The sequence below is a fragment of the Pocillopora verrucosa genome, chromosome 1 (assembly GCF_036669915.1).
Source record: "Pocillopora verrucosa isolate sample1 chromosome 1, ASM3666991v2, whole genome shotgun sequence".
Lineage (NCBI taxonomy): Eukaryota > Metazoa > Cnidaria > Anthozoa > Scleractinia > Pocilloporidae > Pocillopora > Pocillopora verrucosa.
In genome coordinates, this window is record NC_089312.1 from 13,507,232 (window position 1) to 13,526,734 (window position 19,503).

At 37.4% G+C, this 19,503-nt stretch overlaps 2 protein-coding genes across 2 annotated transcripts; one reads left to right on the forward strand and one right to left on the reverse strand.

The window, feature by feature from the left end:
* Positions 1 to 1,586: 1,586 nt before the first annotated feature.
* Positions 1,587 to 9,258, reverse strand: LOC131786304 (protein DD3-3-like). The gene is made up of 10 exons (XM_059103344.2): positions 9,185 to 9,258; positions 7,471 to 7,627; positions 7,145 to 7,231; positions 6,504 to 6,825; positions 5,813 to 6,031; positions 5,312 to 5,723; positions 4,796 to 4,852; positions 4,187 to 4,470; positions 2,783 to 2,827; positions 1,587 to 2,315 (listed from the first exon to the last, which is right to left on the reverse strand). The coding sequence occupies exons 2-10, from the start codon at positions 7,621 to 7,623 to the stop codon at positions 2,005 to 2,007; spliced, it is 1,890 nt and encodes a 629-aa protein (XP_058959327.2). The 5' UTR covers positions 7,624 to 7,627; positions 9,185 to 9,258; the 3' UTR covers positions 1,587 to 2,004.
* Positions 9,259 to 11,193: 1,935 nt separating this feature from the next.
* On the forward strand, positions 11,194 to 19,342 carry LOC131786279 (ATP-binding cassette sub-family D member 2). The gene is made up of 9 exons (XM_059103313.2): positions 11,194 to 12,159; positions 13,223 to 13,388; positions 14,095 to 14,225; positions 14,756 to 15,043; positions 15,627 to 15,772; positions 16,339 to 16,484; positions 16,907 to 16,991; positions 17,517 to 17,642; positions 18,090 to 19,342. Exons 1-9 carry the CDS (start codon positions 11,263 to 11,265, stop codon positions 18,292 to 18,294), a joined length of 2,190 nt encoding a protein of 729 aa, XP_058959296.2. The 5' UTR covers positions 11,194 to 11,262; the 3' UTR covers positions 18,295 to 19,342.
* The last annotated feature ends 161 nt before the right edge of the window (positions 19,343 to 19,503 follow it).

Below are 19,503 nucleotides of genomic sequence, written 5' to 3' on the forward strand. Positions count from 1 at the left end.
ACCTTTGCAAAGTAATTATTTGTTCCATGTTTTCTGTAGCCTCGACACTGTTTGTTCCCAGCGTAACAAATGAATTTTTGTTCCACCTGAGAAACAGACACCTGAATAAATCAAGGATTGCAAAGTTCTAAAACGTTAAACAGACGCACCTCTTCGTCAAGTAAACAAAGCGCAAACGTGTGATATATGTTTATACAGTGAGAACACTCCCTTCTTTAGTATTATTTCCTCTGTATACATTTAAGGCAATATGTTCAAACAGCAAGATAATCTATAGATGATTCAGAAAAACTTCCAACAAAGATTTATCAAAAGCAACATGTGTATGTACTTTCCGTTTTCAGTACAAAATATGTTTTTTTCCTGAGATGTTGTTTGATTTCTTTTCCGCTCGTGGTATTTCGTCAAAATTAGATAAACAACGTAATTTAATTTCATCCCGAAATAACAGACTCGGAAAAAAACCGTTGGTGCTAACATTCACAGCTTTGTGTTTTCCGGATTTAAAAAATAAATTTTCGGTTCTAGGAAGATGAAAACATTTCTCTGAAATAAAAAATGGCACATCCGAGAGTTTGATCATTAGTCTGGTTAATAGTAAAATTTTTATATTTAAAACTTGGCTCGTGCGCTTGTTTGAGAGTATGAAGAAACTCATAAATAATCATATTAATATTTAAGTGTACTTCATTGAGAACTCACTTTTTATATCAATCTGGACCGGGAATTACTGTGTGGTTTATTTTTCGGGAAGAGCGGTATTAATAAATTTTAAAGAAGATAAGAGAGAACGTGACAGGGTACCATACTCGACGATTTTTGCGAGCTCTACAGGGGAGCATATCGCTAAGATTCAAGAGGGAAGCGAGAAGTACAGAAATTAAAGACAGTGTTTCATAAGGTTTTGGTTAAGCTTATTAGTTCTTCTTTTGTCGACTTTGAAACTTCTGCAATTCTAACTCCTTTTTAAAAATTGAAAGTTTTCTCAAATGAAGTGAGCGCATCCGAATCATCGGAAAAATAAGATAGATCACACAAATATAGAGTGAAAATGTGATCGGATGATTGTCGAATCGTCATGAAATTGATTTCAAGGCACTGGCAGGACTAGAAGTCCAGCAGAAGCAACGCACGCATCGTTATATCACCATCGCTGTAAAACTTTGGCTGAAGTATTTTGGAAAGTGTAGAATGATGCCAAAACTCCACGACATTTGAGCACAGCTAGAAGACACGACAGCGGCATTTTTGTTGTCTCGTAGTAAGCGACATGGGTACCTAATTGAATGCGATATCACAGCTAACTTGAAGCCCCCTTTTGGAAATTAGCAGTTGGTAAGTAATAAAGACAATTCAGTGTTTCAAAACTCATATGAGGCAAGTGCAACAAAAATATCTGTCTCTCTGACCAAGTTTGGGGGCAAGGAGAACTTCGAATGCAAAACCGGAATGTTTGTGGTTTGAATTCTCATAGGAAATTGGATTTTTAGTGTTCCTGTTAGCTGTAGGTTCACGAGAAAAGTTACCAGCTCGGAAGATTTTCTGAAAACAACTATCTTTTGAAGCTCCAACGAAGTTGGTCTGGCTTTCCGGTTATTTGACCTTTATTTATCTTCATCTTTTATAGCCTTAGCTGCATTTTGTTACTCGTTATATAACTTTGTTAAGAATGTACACCAATTGCTGTTTTCCCTTTTTATAGCATTAGATAAGTAGAGAACACGGAAATTGAAGTGCTTACTGCTTCAGTCTCCCATCCTGGTAAAAAATACTTTACAGTTATAATTATAATACTGCTAAACGAAAGCGTTCTTTTTAGGAAATGCAAACGCGTATGTAATCTGTGAGGATCGACATACAACCGATTACTTGTAAGCAACCATTGTTAAAAGGCAAACAAGGAAATTAAGGGAAATACTGTTAAATGGAATCAAAAAAAATTCACTACAATGTAGGAAAACTGATTCCCAACAATGTTAGCTCCAGTTACCACAACGAACTACATTAAGTAACGGTGATCTGTCCTATGTGACGGCGGTTGGAGAAGTTGTTATTTCGCGTGCCCATGTAACAGTACGTCCCAGGCCTCTTGATGCGGAAGCAAGGCGGGTTGCAGGAAGCTGGGGCGTTGTTCAGTTGAGCTTGCAGATTTTTTTCGTTTCCGCTGTAACATCCAGTATTGAGGTGAAGATTCAACTTGTCAGCAGAAAACTTATCAGCCTGTTCAACTACTTCAAGAGGCAGGCTCGTACAAGCCTTTGGTGTGAGAGACTGGCATCCTTCCTTTATCCAGCACACGTTTGTTCTGTCTGATCCTGGGAGAATTTAGAGAATGCAAGAGGGAAATGTTCAGTCGTTGGGGAAGAGGATTATTTTAATCTGGTTTTTTCTGTTTTTAGTTTTTATTTTGTTTTATTTTTTATCTAGAATTTCTGCAGCTATTCCGGTTAACGGATTCGTCCTGAAAAAGTCAGTCGTGCCGTCCATAGTTAGATTTACCGCAAAAAACCCGCTACTGGTTTAGAATGTTTTAAAAATAATTACTAACTCGTTCATGACAACTCGAACACCAAAGTTTCGCCCCGATGACATCACTGTTTTATAAAAAACCATCCCGGCTATCTCCTTGAAATTGAAAAAAGAACCGTGTTGTGGGTAGCAGGTGCACTATTGAATTGAAAAATTTTCATCGTGTCAGTGTAGAATTAACGTTCATAGTTATGTGGTGGTCTATGAAGGCATAATATAGAGCAGACGAGTAAATCCCTTCGAAGCAACTAACCTCTCTGCCCTTCTCCTGCCACGTTATTTCGATTATCATTGGAACCTGAAAAAAAAAATACTAATTTAGCTAGGTTATTTCCTGAAAAGGTAATCCCTACCGCTAAAAGCACTGAGAAAAGTGACAAAACTAAGCTGAAAACCAACCCAAACTTCCTGTCTGCTTTAATTCCCCGGGAGCTTTCATTAGGCTCAGTATACCCCTGTAACGTGTTATTTCATGAGATGGTTAACTTGAAGGAACTTACATTGGGAGATCTAGGAAAATCCACTTCAGTTGGAGTGCAAAATTAACAACCACAAAATTTTGATGCCAGGATATATCTCTAAAATGTGACGTTTTAGTCTTATCATCGAAAATATTTGGATCAATGTAATAAATAATTGCGCACCTACCCCTCCCCTAACAACAGTCAACTGATAACAAGGTAGGGCTAATTTTTGATTAGGGAAGGGGAAGGTGCGTTGTTGTTCAGATACTGCCATTGATTCGAATTTTTCATATTATGATGGGATTTGTTTGTGTTTGTTTGATTGTTTTTCTATTTGGAAGAATCTTTAAGGTCACATTTCCATACCCAGTAGTTAGTTGATACGTCAGGAAATTTCTTCAGATCACTTACTTCGCAGGCTTCACATTTTCCATTGTATGTTTTCAGAAAACGCCTTTAACTTGTTACGTAACTAGTTTGTGGTTTTTATGCACTTTAATTAATTTACCCCGAACTTTCAAGTTTATGGACTTAATGATCCAAATAAAACTTCTCCCTCATTTTTATTTTTCTATCTTTCTAAAATAATATTTGTTTGCTTCCCTTATGCCGAGGATAACATCGCACGGGGAAGAAATCGACTGAAATATTCCCTTTTCAGCATTTAAGCTGGTCTAACAATAAGTTAAATTGGTTTTTATCAACTGAGTTGAAAATGTAATTTGGCCACCGTAGTGAGTTTCTAAGGTTTCCTCAGCCCTAGAAACACTCTGTGGTAGCCAAACTAGTTGATAAGTCAAATTATGAAAATTCATACATTTGCACTGCGGTGGAGAGATGAAATTAAGGGATCCTCGCAGCTAAGAACACTACTGAAACGAGTAGTTGTAAATTGGACCTGAAAAAAATTTCAGGCCCGTACGGGATTTGAACCCATGACCTCTGCGATACCGGTGCAGCGCTCTACCAATTGAGCTAACAAGCCAACTGGGAGCTGGTCTTTTTTTCAGGTCCAATTTACAACTACTCGTTTCAGTAGTGTTCTTAGCTGCGAGGATCCCTTAATTTCAAGTCAAATTACTTTGCAATACCCCCAGTGACGCAGCACCACAATTTCTTAAGAAACCTTCTCCCTCTGATAATAAGTTCACAAGTTTCAGTTCAGAGAATATGACAGATCGTCACCGACTCACCTGACCAAGCGAAGCACAAGACATCATTTGTTGTAACATTGATACGTTCAGGGGTGAAGCGATATTCCATGGCTGGATAAGTCTGAACGATGTTTCCTCTCTTTCCCATTCCTCCGATGTAGTAGATTTTGGAATTCTGGAATCGTCTTGGTAACAACTTTCTTGGCTTGATGATGATTACATGCGATCTGTCCTGGAATGTTCGACCCAGTTGAGCTGTGTTCAAGGCCAGTTGAAGCTTGGTTTTGCCGTTAACAGCAAGTGTTGTAGGGTCATTTTTGACGCTAAAAAAGCAATCGTTTCTTACAATTATATTTTCCTGTTTTAAAATATTTTCACCACAGTTTACGCATGGCTTAGAGGGAGGTCCTGAATGGGGTTAACCGTCACATGACCAGGAATAAACCGCCGAGCGTTCGACCGTGGGAAATGCAGGATTGTTACAATTAACCGTCAATAATGCTAGTAAACTTGAACCACAAAAAAGAAACAAACAAACGAACAAATAAAAACATTATCAATTCGACAATATGAAATCAGAGTATTCGCTGGTGGGGTGGAAATTCTCAGCCATTATCCTCATCAGTTTCATTATTCCTTTATACTCACTCATTGTTATTTGAAGCATCAAAATTCCTCGGTACATCTTTTGTCGTGATGTTATATCTGTCAATTTTACCAGGAAGACACAGTTAACGTTATTGAAAGGTTATGAAAACACATTTTTTTGGGGAATAAATATAATGCCAAAAGATAAAACAAAGTCCCACACATATCCAAATAACAAGTCAAGGATGGATGTAGGTAAAGTAACAGTCGAGGGAGGTCATTAAGCGGTGTAGCGTTGGCGTTTGAAAGTGAAGGGTTTCTTTAAATGAATATCATTTGCAGCTGTCTCTCATCCTTAAACCGAAGGAAAATATAATAAACAATTTTATTTTATTTTAAGAGTTATTCAAGATTTTCCCGTGAGCCTTCATTAATTTTCGTCAGTGACATCGATTTGACCATTTTTCCAGGTTGCAATGGGTACGCTCATAATCATATCTTCATGCTTGTTCTCAAAATTCGTATTCGGTCTTGTAACAGATCTAAACATAAGATTATAACCTTGGCCCTCGTCACCTGATTCTCAACACGCATCGCTGAATAGTGTTGGAGGGAAAATGAGGAATCTTCCATTTGTATGAAGAGAACTTCCCGTCCATGTTCATGCCATTGTGATTCACAACTGTGGATGGTGCGTATATCACCTCAGGGGGGTCTGCCAGAACAAGATCTTGCTCGCCCTCTCCAGTACCCTGTGTTATCAGATGAGGCTCATACGCCACGCCCTTGACGGTCTTGATGTTGGCGCAAGACTTGGCGCCGGGGGATTTCTCTTTAAAGTTTGTTTTTACTATAGTCCACTTTCCTCCCGCCTGTTCGCACGAAGCCTGTGTAATGAACCTGGCCACACATTCTGCGTTTCGTCTGTTGAGTGGAGGTATTCTTGGACATAGATGTTTTCGGACACCATTCTTTATGATGCACAACCCTGAAAGTAAACCAAAGAGCGTCATTCTGCAGCATGCACTTGTGCAGCCATCGAGGACTCTTATGAGGAGAAGTCTTTGTCAAACTTACCCTTGTCACCATAATTTGCACTGTTAACATATTCCCTTATCACTCCTTTTGTGGTTTTGTCACTGACCATGATAGCAATGTCCTTCCAGGGGGTGGGGCCCCAGTAGGGATAGTAATCACGTTCCTCTGGCACTTCAAATCCCCTTCTCTTCCCATTTGCGTTCTGCCTGGTGTAAATTGCACTGTCACCTTTCAGGTTTTGATCAGCGGTAAACAAACCTGTGAAATGATTGCGAAAAAGTCAAAAAAGGATATCATTGTGAAAGATATAGCTTAGCTAACAAAAAACCCTCAGCGTCACGCTGGTAGTTAGAGCCTTGCTATGCAGTAAACAACCTTGCGCAACAGAAGAGAAACAGTAAAAAATGAGGCAGTTATAGGAGGATATGAAATGGGATTAGCTAGGAAAAGACGCAATTGATTAATGATAAATAACTTAGGTTTAGTAGGTTCTTTGTTTCCGTAAAAGGAACAATTACTTAATATTAAACTATAACTACTTGTGAAACTTTAAACAGTGTCCTCTCCTGGTTTTTAGGCTCAATTGGATTTTCAAACCTCAAACTAGTATTGCTGCTAAATGGGGCTGAGAATGTTTGAATTCTCGGCTGAAGGGAGACTGACATTTATTATTTACGGAAAAAGTTGGAACTGAGATTGTTAGAATGTTGACTCTCATAGAATATGCCACCTTTGTTTCCGTCTCTGTGCCGATAGGATCTGTAGTATGCTAAAGGCTCGTGTAGCCCGCGGTCTTTCTCTATCACACGCGATTCTTGCATCGAGACCGAGAACCTTTGTGTAGTACGTTGTGCACCATTACGGATGGTATACAACTGGAAATCTTCGTTGATATCAGTTACGTTTCCTTGAGGATACGGTTGACACATGTATTGCAGGATGATTTGTGATTCCACTATATCTTCACTCTTTGGTCCCGTTCCATGTTGGTTTGTCCACATAATTTCAACCTCGGTTTTTGCATCCTCTTCACAGCCGCTCATGAAAAATTCCTTCGAGTGAAGAAGAACATGATACGTTCAGGAAGTGGCATGAAAGCGAATACATTTTGGAATTATGGGCAATAGCGATATTTGCGGGGGCTGATAGTTATTTACGATTGTCAGAGCGAATGACAAAGGGCTAACACTCGAAACCTCAGCTTTTACCCGCACCCCCTCCCCCACCGACCCAGAACCACAGTTTCTTTAGAAACTTACCCCTTATCATTATGGCGATTCAGCTAGTAAACATGTTGATTCTTTCCGTGGAACCAAGAGTGAAAATGAAACAGAAAGAGAAGAGAAGTAAAATTATCCAAATATGCCTTACCAATGGACGCTGCCTCGTTTCCGGTATCTCGTTTTTGGTAGCGTTGATTCCGCTGTCTCCGACATTGTAACCCGCTTTGCCATTGTTCTACAAAAAAATGTACCAAATAATCAATACATTCGTACATGGCGTGATTAGTTTGTCCCTTTTTATGCCATGAGCTGGATAACGTACTGAGATTTTAAGGAAGAAAAGTTTTAAGTCAAGCGATGAACATTTCCCGCTTTAGGTTATATTTCGTTCGTATATGACTGAATACTTATTTAACGACATGTTTAAATTCCATCCGCCATATAAATGATGAGGCTGTCCTTCAAAACACCCACCTGAGAGTCAAACAGCCTGTTGGGATTCCTGACGTTGACACCATTCCCGTTTAATCTGTTGTTGCTACCTCCGGGAAAGTGGAGATATACGTCCGCCCAACATAAGGTAAGGAGAGTTGACAACAAGAAACCTAAGATGGTTGTGGCCTGCATGTTTCTGGCAAAAAAGAGTAACATTACAAGCAAAGGTTAGTCTGAATGTTGAAGTCCTAAGGTGTGGTGTGTATCAAATGAGGTTTGAAATATTTGATTATCTCGTTGGCTAACAATGAATTAAAAACTGTAGGCAAGGATTCTGAAAAGAAATAAGGAAGAAAGTAGGGAATAGCTTTGAGAAGTGCCTAAAATTTTTTTCCAAGTTTCTCATCGCTGGATGTTGTGTAGTTTATCCAATTAAAGTAGCTACTCTATTTCCCTATTTGTGGGGGCATGTCAGTAAAAATGGTTTGATAGTTGATTGGACAAAGATAGTCATACTTAGAATTTGCCTAAACTGATATATATAGAACTCGAAACACAGGAATCCGGGATGAGCAGATCGAAATGTCATTACCATTCATCGAGTTGCGATGAAAGCCTGATTTCTCAGTATCAATTTCGGAAAAGAACGAACATGCTGAGGCGATCACGAAATTTCGGCGAAATGCTAAGTTCAAAGTGAACAGTAATACCACGAAACAAAGGCTTTGATTTACAAAAGGCAATGAATTGTCAGTTAAATTCACAAAACTCTCGCTCAGATCGCCTCGATCAGTTCTCCCTTCTTCCTCACTTCTTGGTCGACCGATCGATCTTCTTTTACAAACAATACATTCTAGGTATGGCCTAAGTACTGCCGCTGACGAACATTTAAGATATCGATGTAAAAACGGATGCGGCCATTTTGATCAGACCGATAGTTGGAGAGTGCACCCTGTGTAATATTGCGCTCGCGGAAAACGATTTGAAAGGACAAAATGAAAATCTAAATATTGTGCGAAAAAGGAAAACTTTTTAAGATTAGGTTTTTCGTTTTTTGTCGTTAATTCTTTTCACGTGTACTTCAAGAGTTGCGCTTTTACTAATACGCCCGGATGCAAAGCATTTTCGTCCAAAGGACTTTGAGATCTTCAAACAGACCGAGGGGTATATCATCAGAATCCTGCTTCGTCAACAGAAAAGTGTGAATAAAAATATTGGGTGTAAAAACACAGATAATACCGATGATTAATTGTAGGTGTGCTTCGTCTAACACCATCAACGAGAATAGACACAACATGAACAACAATATTTTGAGCGGCCGATCATTTCGGGAGAATATTGTTTTGTTTGTTGTTCGGCGCTTTACGCCTATGTCAACAGGAAGGTAATTATAATATCATGATTTTCATTATAACTTCTTCATGTTTAACCAGAGGTATGAAACATGAAGAAGTTATGAAAACTTGAGAGCACAAGACAAAAGCACAAACAATAATTTATTTCGTGCTCTCTGAGCTTAAACTTTTATATACATGTACTTGCAGGAATAAATGTCCCAAATTAATTGCTTTCAATCGTTAAACTTAACTGAATAATGGTTCTTAAGTCTGATGAAAGTATTGCGAGGACAAAAGGAATAAAATCGGTTAATAGTGAACTACTATTAAATGTAACTAAAAATAACTCACAAAAGTACGATCGACGAAACAGGCTAGGATGTATTTTTGAACACAAAAAGCTTTTAGTTACTTACCGATGGCCGAGTTATGCTCCTTACCAACTATAAAAAATGTTATCCAGTTTGAGGGCTGACAATCTGCTCTGAACTAACGCTGATTTGAAGTTCACTGAGTGAGGACCTACGGCTTATATGAGCAGCAATGACGTGTGCTAGCGCATGCATTTTCTGCAACACGTGCATATGGGCAGTTCCGCGGCAAACGGAATTCAGTCAGTTCCCACGCAATTTATAAGGTAGCATGGTGCCTCGCTTCCGTAGAATATTCGATGAAGGTTCTGGTAAGTGCCTGACCCGATTGTTTGTTTGGTTTTTCAATTGTTATAAGTGCAGTTCAAGACAACCGCCGGGGGCAAAACAAGATCAAACTCAAACTAAACAAATCGTCTCTACTTCTTCTAACTCTCCCAGGAGAGTTTTTCCCTGCAAAGCGTTGGCGAGCGGTGCGGAAGAGCGCTGGTCCGCCTCATTTCTCACGCCCGCTTTGATCACGCTTGAGCAACATTTCCTTTTGGGCCGATGGTTTGAAAAGGTTTCGGTTTTTTTTATTTTTTATTTTTTCGATTTATAGATAGTAAATTCCAAACTAAAAAGTTAAAAGGTGTACAATGTAGTTTGAACATTTACAGCCACAGACTAAACGGGCAAGAATGGTTTGAGCACTCTTAAAGAAGTCTATTCAGGTAAAGATTTCCTAAAACGTTATTATACCAAAAGCTGCTAAAAACTTAGTAACGAGTTCAATATTGATTTTTTTACGTGATTTTTCGATTCAATAAACTTCTGATATTAGCCAAGGTTTATGTTAAAAGGCCTTATGCATGCTCTTGTCGGATTCAAATTTAACCCCAAAGCCTCGCTTTTGAGGTTCTGGTAACATTTACTTGGAAAGTTTTCCCTAAATACCTGTATTCAAAGAATACCTACATAAAGAAAACAAAAAAGGGCAAAGATTCATGAAAATTCTAGTGCAAACGAGCCTTGAGTTGATCTTGCCGTGACGGACGTCAAAAGTTAACATTGGTATTTCACTGCGGCAAGATGCTAAACAAATGCCCCATCTACTATATCACTGATACAGTTCACGCTCTGCGGCTCTCTAATCTCACCTTCATACCACACATTTTTGAAGCGGTTTCTAATAATCAGAGTCAATTAGGAGCGTAGCGCTTTTGACCACTTCAAGAGTTTTAAAAGAGCCGATTATTTCGGGAAAACCTTACTTGTTGCCATAAACTCAGTGATTTTGTTTCATCGATCTGAGCCGCTCTTTTGTATGCATGCGTCTTCCAATAATGGCATGGTCAAGACAGTCAAACACTAGGACTGAAATGAAAAACACGAATATTGAAGAAAAGTTCAAAAAATTACAACTGCACCATGAGAAACTTTATTCTTTTCTGAAGAGCTCATAGCAAAATGAATAAAAGGGTAAGTTTTTACGAATCTTTTACAATTAACATAAATGAGTTTGCTTGGAAACTGATCCTAGATAAAGTGCCTATTTTTTACCTTTACGCATGGTATGATACAGTGCATGCAGGAAGTATATGCAAGGTTTGGACATTTTTTTTGGACATTTCATGTATACCGTGAGCACGTTGTTTGGGGCCACAGATTAGCCACGACTACAGTTCGCAAAGTGCCGCTCACTGGTTGAGATTTAAAACAAATTAAATTAATAAATTAGCTACCTTTAAGAATCTGGCAAAAACTCTGAAAAGCTCATGGTCGATTCATGTAACAGTCTGACATTTCTCAAACGTAATCTACGGGTAACATAGCTGAGTTGCTTCGAGAGCTATTACATTTTGCGTCAGAAAAGTTATCACATCTTGCGTTAAAACATTTGATTACATTTTGCCGCAATTGTTACAACATTTTGTGGCGATTATTACAAACATATTACAGCGTAACAGTTTCTGTGAATGATAAAGGATGGAATCCCTCAAACGTATATAGTACTTCCAATCGCTGTACTAGCCGCGTTTCTATCAAGGCCCTGGGTACTAGATTAGAGAGAGTTATGGCCGCGACCACGCACGATATCTTAAGCAGGTGGTACTACTACTTGCGTGGATAGCTATGAAAATATGGCTACTTTTTCAAAAAGACGCTTAGAAATTACGGGAGCTACTGCTCTAGCTGTCGCTAGCCTTTACATTCTTAAGAAATATGGACCTTCTGTGGGACGAAGGATCTTGAATAAACTACAACATGGAAGAAAAGCGAGATTGGCCATAGTAGAGTCGAGTTCAGGATCAAAAGTAAACCAAAGGACCGCAGCTTTGGACTCTACATTCATTTTACAAGCGTGGAGGCTATTGAAGATTCTTTTCCCTGGAATTTGGACGAAACAAGTTGGATTGTTGTTGCTTCATTCAGTTTGCCTTTTTGTCAGGACTTTTCTATCGATCTACGTGGCGACTCTCGACGGTCGAATAATAAGATCGGTAGTCCAGAAAAATGTCTTCAAGTTTGTTTTGTTATTGACTAATTGGATTGGCGTTGCCATTCCAGCAACTTTCATTAACAGCATGATTCGATATCTGGAGAGCAAACTTTCGCTAGCCTTCCGAACAGAGTTGGTGAATTACGCTTACGATAATTATTTCTCTAACCAAACCTACTATCGTGTTGGGAACTTGGACGGGCGACTAGCAAATGCAGACGAGTGTTTAACAGAAGATATACGCATGTTTTGCAGTTCAGTCGCTCATCTTTACTCTCATCTCACCAAACCTTGCCTAGATATTTTTGTTATTTGTTGGACCTTGGATGGAATGGCCAGAAAGAGAGGAACTTCGTGGAAGGTACCAGTCACCATAGCTGCTGTGGTGATTTATCTTACTGCGGAGATTTTAAGAAAGTTAAGTCCCAGGTTCGGCAAGATTGTCGCCGAAGAGTCACAGCGGAGGGGTCAGCTTAGATTCCTTCACTCTAGAGTGATTACAAATGCTGAGGAAATAGCCTTTTATGGTGGCCATAAGGTAGGTGAATTGTATGTACATGTTTTGATAATAAATTATCCTGGAGCACTAATGAATAATTAATTGGGGGTGGATAGGGGGCGGTGACCGAGAAGTAAAAAACCGGGAGGAAAAGGAAGTTGTAGCTTTTCAGTGAATAAAAATTAAAAAAAAAGAGACAACAACAATCAAAGGGCAAAACAAAACAAAATCAAAATGATAAAAAAAAAAAAGAAATAAAAAACCACAGAAAATTAGGCAATTATGTGCTTTGAAAGGTCAATGCCTGTTATTTAACTTGAATAACCCATTCTAAGAAGAGCATAATACTGATACTCTAATCTTGACTACCATATGTCTGTTGATGTCTCAAGAGCTAAAAAAGACAGATCAACATAAATGTAGTTGCACAGCTATCTAGGCAATACCGATATTATATATTTTCAAACAATTCCCTTAATTTTTCCTCACAGATTATTTGACACAAGCAATCTTTGCCTTTGCTTAGTAATTTACACTACACAGAAAAGAATCTAAAGGAGAAACTTTTGTGATAAATTTCCAAACCTTTAGGAATTAGACAATAAGGTCAACCACTATCCAAGGTTAAAAAACAGTAAACTAAATGTTTGAAGGAGGACAATTGTATTGAATATGGGGAAAACCATCTTTGAAATTAGATAGTGCTGTCACAATTCTAAGAGTCTGATAAGACATTTCTCTTAGGCTATGACCATCTTACATGAACAGCCTGTGCACACTGAGTCTCTGCCAATAATGTATGTTAGGTTGATCATTCTCCCCCCTTACCCCCCCCCCCCCTTCGTACTCAGAGAGTGACAAGCATCTAATTTCTTTTAACAACATCACCCCAGAATCTCACATTAAGTTCATGAGAATGACAGAAAGGATTGCCAACAAAAGAAGCTCTTGATTGTTGAACAAATTCTCCTTGTTAGCATTGTAGGAAATGTTCAGAGAGCAGTATCAGGAATCTCCATACTGATGTTAGGGGGGGAAAGGTTAAAGGATGGTAACATAGTAATGAGTCTATGTGACTATAGCTACTTTGTTTTGTTTACAGGTTGAACTGTCGTTATTGAAACAAAGTTTTCAATCATTAGCACAACAAATGGAGTTGCTCTTCAGCAAGCGTTTGTGGTTCATCATGCTGGAACAGTTCTTAATGAAGTATGTGTGGAGTGCATCAGGTCTTGTCATGGTTGGATCAAGCATATTGACAGGAAAAGGTTGATGTCAAAAGTTTTCACCAAATGTGCATTACTCATGTGACTCTCTTTATTTACTGTGTTCCTTTTTGGGTGTGAAAAGTGCTTCAGATCTTAAGACAAATCTACATGTAGCCAAATTACTGAGTGTATACATTTTGTCTACATGTATGGAGGGTATCTTTTTAATGAGTTAACTTAATTTTCAAAAATCAGTATTGTTAAAGCAGGTTTGGTATGGTACATGACTGTACAGTATTGTGCAAAAGTAATTTGCAAAATGAAAGCAAGAACTTTTTTTTGTTTTTGTACATTGTCAAGTTTCCTCAAAATTTTGTGTGAAAATTTTTGTAAAGATTTGCACCCTCAATTTGCATCATTTTGCTAGAACAAAGAGCAGTTACTCTATTTCTTTGAATGTACAACACCATATGAAAGTTTGCAATGAAAAATATCTTTATGCTGAGAAATTTAAAAATTTGAGGAATTGGCAAAAGTTTAATTGAATATAGTTATTATAATTATTATGATAACATTTTGAGAGAGTCAACAATTTTGGAGGTGTTGTGATAATTTTATAGATTCCTAAAGTTGACCTTTTTTAATTATTTCAAAGTATAGATTTCAGAATTACAATATCCTTTCTTGGGTGTGGCTAAAATATTTTTATTGCTCTTTATAAAGCCCTGCAAAAGTAATGCCCTACTTAATGTTTCTTTTTATTTAGGGACTGAAAAAGAACAACTGGGGCCGGCAGATCAAGGTGTAAGTGAAAGAACTGAACATGTAACAACATCACGCTCGCTGATGGTTTCTGCTGCAGATGCCATAGAAAGGGTCATGTCTTCGTACAAGGAGGTGAGCATTGAAAATACAATTTAATGAAATATTTATTTGTAATTTCTGTATTTAAAATTATTGGTTGTTTCCCTGTCTAAAGGATTGATTAATGTTTGTCAGGACATGCTTAAAACACTGTTTATGACTAATTAGTGTATGTTTGCAAACAGACATACCATTAATTGAGTTGTGCAACGATTATTTAGGTGACGCACACTGTATGCACTAATCTGCTGCTTCTGAAAGCATATTGTTGCAAAACATTAAAAGAAAGTAGTTTCAAAAGCTGAGAATGTACTTGTACTAAGCCTTAATTGAGGCATGTGTCTTCCACTTTTTTGGATTCTGACTCCCTTCAGCAGTCAGTGGCAAAAAATAACTATAGTAAAGGGTTTTTCATGACACAGTTCTGAGTATTTGGCTGCTATATTGTTATATTCTAATTTAAAGCACTTAAATTTGTAAATCTTGGCTAAATGGTTGTTCTTTTTTTTCAGAAACACCAATTAAGATTTTAATCAATATTTTTGTCTTCTGCATTCTGTTAGATTATAGAGCTGAGTGGTTACACAGCCAGAGTATCAGAGATGCTTGATGTTTTTGAAGATGTTCAACAGGGGCACTGTGAACGACAGATCTCACGAGAGTTGACACAGGTGGAGGACTCTCTTCTTGAGGAAAAGGAGCATTCCAGTGTGGGGGTACATGGTGAAGTTGTTGATTTAAATCAAATGCCTGGTGGTGAAGTAGTGGATACAGAGGGTAGTATTGTCCTGAAAGATGTTGCTATTATCACGCCATGTGGCGATGTGGTTGTGTCAAGTTTATCATTTGAGGTGAGCTATGAAATGAATCAAGTAATGGTGGATAATGATTATACAACCAAGTGGAGTCAAATTCAGTCTGAAAATGTGAGGTCCAGTTGTTTAGACAGCAATTTGACAGATAAATCTTTATCCAGCAGATCTGTTAGCTAAAGAAAATGCACTGCTCTAACCATTGGATAGAAGTTTATCTAGTAGATAGCTCCCTTTAAACAACCAGGGCCAGGAGTTCAATACATGAAATACATGAAGTCTGTATTAATAACATTGTACACTAATGATTGGTGGTGTTTAGAGTTGTACAGGCATGACATGTCGCTCAAGACTGTCCAATCACAAGCATGATGAATACTCTGTGGAATAAATGCTCAAATTAGACTGCTGATAGCCTTGATTACAATAGAAAAATTGTTTAATTTTTGACTATGCTGATGACTAGTAGTCGTAATAATCATCAGTTGCATGTACATGTAAGTGTATGGCATGAAGTTGTGTTTGAAGATGAAATACTTACTACTGGTAACTGCACTTTCAATCAACAGATATTCCACTATAATTTTTTATGTTCATTCTTGATTTAACTTAATTTTCTCAGATGGAACCAGGAATGCATCTGTTGATCACAGGTCCAAATGGTTGTGGTAAAAGTTCATTATTTCGTATTCTCGGTGGTCTGTGGCCAGTTTACAAAGGATTCTTAGCAAAACCTCCCCCAAGCCACATGTTCTACATACCACAAAGGTGGGCTGTGCGACTATACAATCTATATTGATTTATATAACAAAATACTTTTAGCTCTGCTTTTGGTTTTAGACTGCTTAATTTATCTTTTTCTTTTCAGCTTTTTGTCCTTTAAGTTATGGCATATTGACCCACTAGAACATGTAAATATTTTGTTTACCAGAGAATGATTTTGACACTTACTTGTTAATAATGACAGAACCTACTGAAATTGGGATGTTAAATGCAAGTTCTCTTGGGTCAATTACACTTTTTAACAATTAACTATTTAGTAAAAATTAATCTGTTGTTAATAATAGTAGTGAAAAGTACAATCTTACCCTCAATTATCTTGATAATGTTTCAAACAACTTGGGTCTTGGGTTAACTGACTGGTTTGAATCATTTATTCCAGGTAAACACAGAACTATTTGGTACTGTATATTGTACTGTAACTGTCATGGGACAGTATTTTTAAACATTAAAATAAAATATTCATGCCTGCTATACTGTTAACTGTAAAGATCAAATAAGCAATAAATAAATTATACATGGTAATTAATTGAAACTGTTACTTATGTTTTTAGACCCTACATGCCTATTGGTTCACTTCGTGATCAAGTGATTTACCCTCACACTTTTGAAGACATGCATGTCCATGGCATTACTGATGATGACTTAGAGACTATTTTGACCACAGTTCACCTGCAGTACATCATCAAAAGGGAAGGAGGTCTGATATTTTATCCCTAGGAAAAGTCATAATTTAAATGATCTGTGAATTCCTAAAAATGACGTGACATCTTATTTAATCCTGAAGTTTGTGAAATTTAACTTACTTTTGTGAAATTAAGTCACTGGAGTAACAGGTTACAAGTTAACACATGTATGTGTAAGGTATGCTGCCATATTTAAATTATTTTGAAATATCCCAATTAAAGTGTTCCAAAACCCCCACTAGTGCTCAATCTCCCTAATAGGGGTGGGGGGGGGAGGGGGGGATTAGGGAAGTATGATCATTAACATGGACTTCTCCTTTCTGGCTTTGAGATTAAGCTTTTGTATACTCTTAATTACATATTTATAGTCAGCTGTGATGCATAATTAGTACATTATTGTTGGTAATTTATTTGTATGCTGTGTTATATTTTGAAGGGTGGGATGCCATCAAGGAATGGAAGGATGTGTTCTCAGGTGGAGAAAAACAGAGAATGGGAATGGCACGTCTCTTCTATCACAAGTGTGTTCTAATTATCATCCAACTCTTCTAATTTTAATTAGCTCAATTGACATAAAAAGAGTTATTCACTGATTGTCATAAGCTAATTTGATTATCACTCCATTTCACTTGCCTGACTGTATATAATTTGCCTTCATTGGTCTGCTTTTGCCGCTGAAATAAAATGATATGGGCAAAAGTGTGTGCAAATTTGCAAGAGAAAATGTTTAATCACCATGACTCACTCAGACATCAGAGACTTTAACTCTTTTGCTCCCAAGATCTCATTTTAGTAATTCTCCTCGCTGACTGACATTCAATTATTATGATATGTTAGTTTTAATTAAGAGCTTGGTTTTAGATCAACTAATAATCCCTTAATTGATATTTTTCTTTATTCTTGTCACTTTTATGCTAGATACTGTATTGATATTGTACAGGGTAACGATATATTCTATCTTGGTCAGGACTGGGGTTAAAGGTTTAGAAGGGTTAGACCAGTCCAATGATATAATTTTAACAATAAAATTTGCTGCTGATTTGCAGGCCACAGTTTGCTCTTCTTGATGAGTGTACTAGTGCTGTGAGCATTGATGTTGAAGGGAGTATTTTCCAAGCTGCCAAAGATGAAGGCATAAGTCTGTTAAGCATCTCACACAGACCTTCACTCTGGTTTGTATTTAATTAAGAACATTTTCTGTTGAAATGTAATGTAAATTACTGGAAATTGTTTGATGAGAACCTTTCATACAGTTACTGTTTTAACTATGATGTTCACATCCCATAAAAGCAGGGCTATAAAGTTGTAGGTCATGAGGAGTCACTTGAAAGTATCTGAATTACAGCCTATGCACATACATGTACAGCTTGATGTGCAAGACTTCAGTAAACACTTACATGGAATGGTACTTTCTTTAGACTCCACTTTTGAAACTGTTTTTAATTAGAGAGTTTCTGTTTTCATCTGCAATTTCATGCATTTTAGTTCAGGAAACAGGAAAAAATGTGCCAAAAAGTATGTGTATACAGAAAAAATTAGGGGAATAGGATGATAGCTCTAAGAGCCCAGAACTTCCCATCATATTAGCACATCAAAGACCCCTCTTTTTTTCCTTACAGGAAATTTCACACACATTTGCTACAGTTTGATGGAGAAGGTGGATGGCGCTGGGAGGAACTGAACACTGCCACCAGACTCACACTGAATGAAGAGAAACAGAAACTTGAATCCCAGCTTGCAGGAGTTCCTAAGATGCAGCAAAGATTACAGGAGTTGTGTTCTCTTCTTGGGGAGGACTCAGTTTTGTGTATAAAGAAGTCATAAAAAGATGGCAGAATACCTTGGAAACCTTAACTTCTTTATTGGTGCTGTGATTTTAGGCTGGTGAACAAGCTGACTCATTAAAGCCAGCAGAATGCGCATGTGGTAGAACCAATGAGAAAGCCTGCTTTCACACTATGCATTTCCCTCATCCCATTTTATTAAATTTGTTATTTGCTGACATTTTCAAAAGGAAAACATTGATAATTTATTTAGACATTGAATTAAACTTATTCTAAACTTAAACCTAGGCATAGATTATAGCCACTTCCATTGGTACACTTAATAAAACATAATTGTTAATGGTTACTGGTTAAAGAGATCAGGTGATTATTGCATCTTACATGACGAGCTTTGCTCAAGAAAAGAATTCTCACCAGGGATGCGTAATATGATCCATAGGCTTGTCAAAGTAAAGCGAGAGGGCTCAATTAGCAAGTGAAAGCGATGTGTTTGTGTCTGCTTTAAGGTTTTGGGTTACTCTCGCCATGCAATTTGGACGCCGAAAAGTGCCAAAAAAGTAATTACTGAAAATTCATCCGCAACACCTCGGTCGTTCTGTGGGCGCGAAGTCAGTTCTTCTCTTACAGTTAATAATTGCCAGGCGGATCTCAGATCTGCCTCAGCCTCATTTGCATAAATTCTTTTGGTGAGCAAAGCTCGTCATGTTAAGGATGATTTCTGAATTATTTTGCAAAATATTTGGAGGTGATATGAATCGTTTCTATTCATGTCTAGCAGTTTTATAATTTATTGAGTGGCTTGATCTATGTCCTGTTTGACTGCAGCAAATAATTATTTGATTATGATAAACAATCGTTTTAAAATTTCATTTTTATCTTGTATGGAAGCAATTGTAATGGGACAGCATGCATTATATCCAAAAATATTGTCCAAAATTACATCATTCCAAGTGGTGTAAATTATTGTAGCATTTGTTTATTGTAGATTTAATATTATTGATAAATTAAATTTATCACAAGTTGTAAGACATTCGAAGAAAAAAATTTTATCAAAATCTTTCTGATATTTTTTTGTTTCAGGTGTGGTAAATAAAACAAATTTCACTCTTGAAAGGAAGTTGAAATTTCTCAGTTTTGATTTTAGTGAGTTTTGTGGACAGTACTTGATCTGCAAAAAGAATTTCCTGTAGATGATGATAACAACATTAATAATAACGATGGTTAGCTCCGCTTTTAGGCTTGGCTAAAT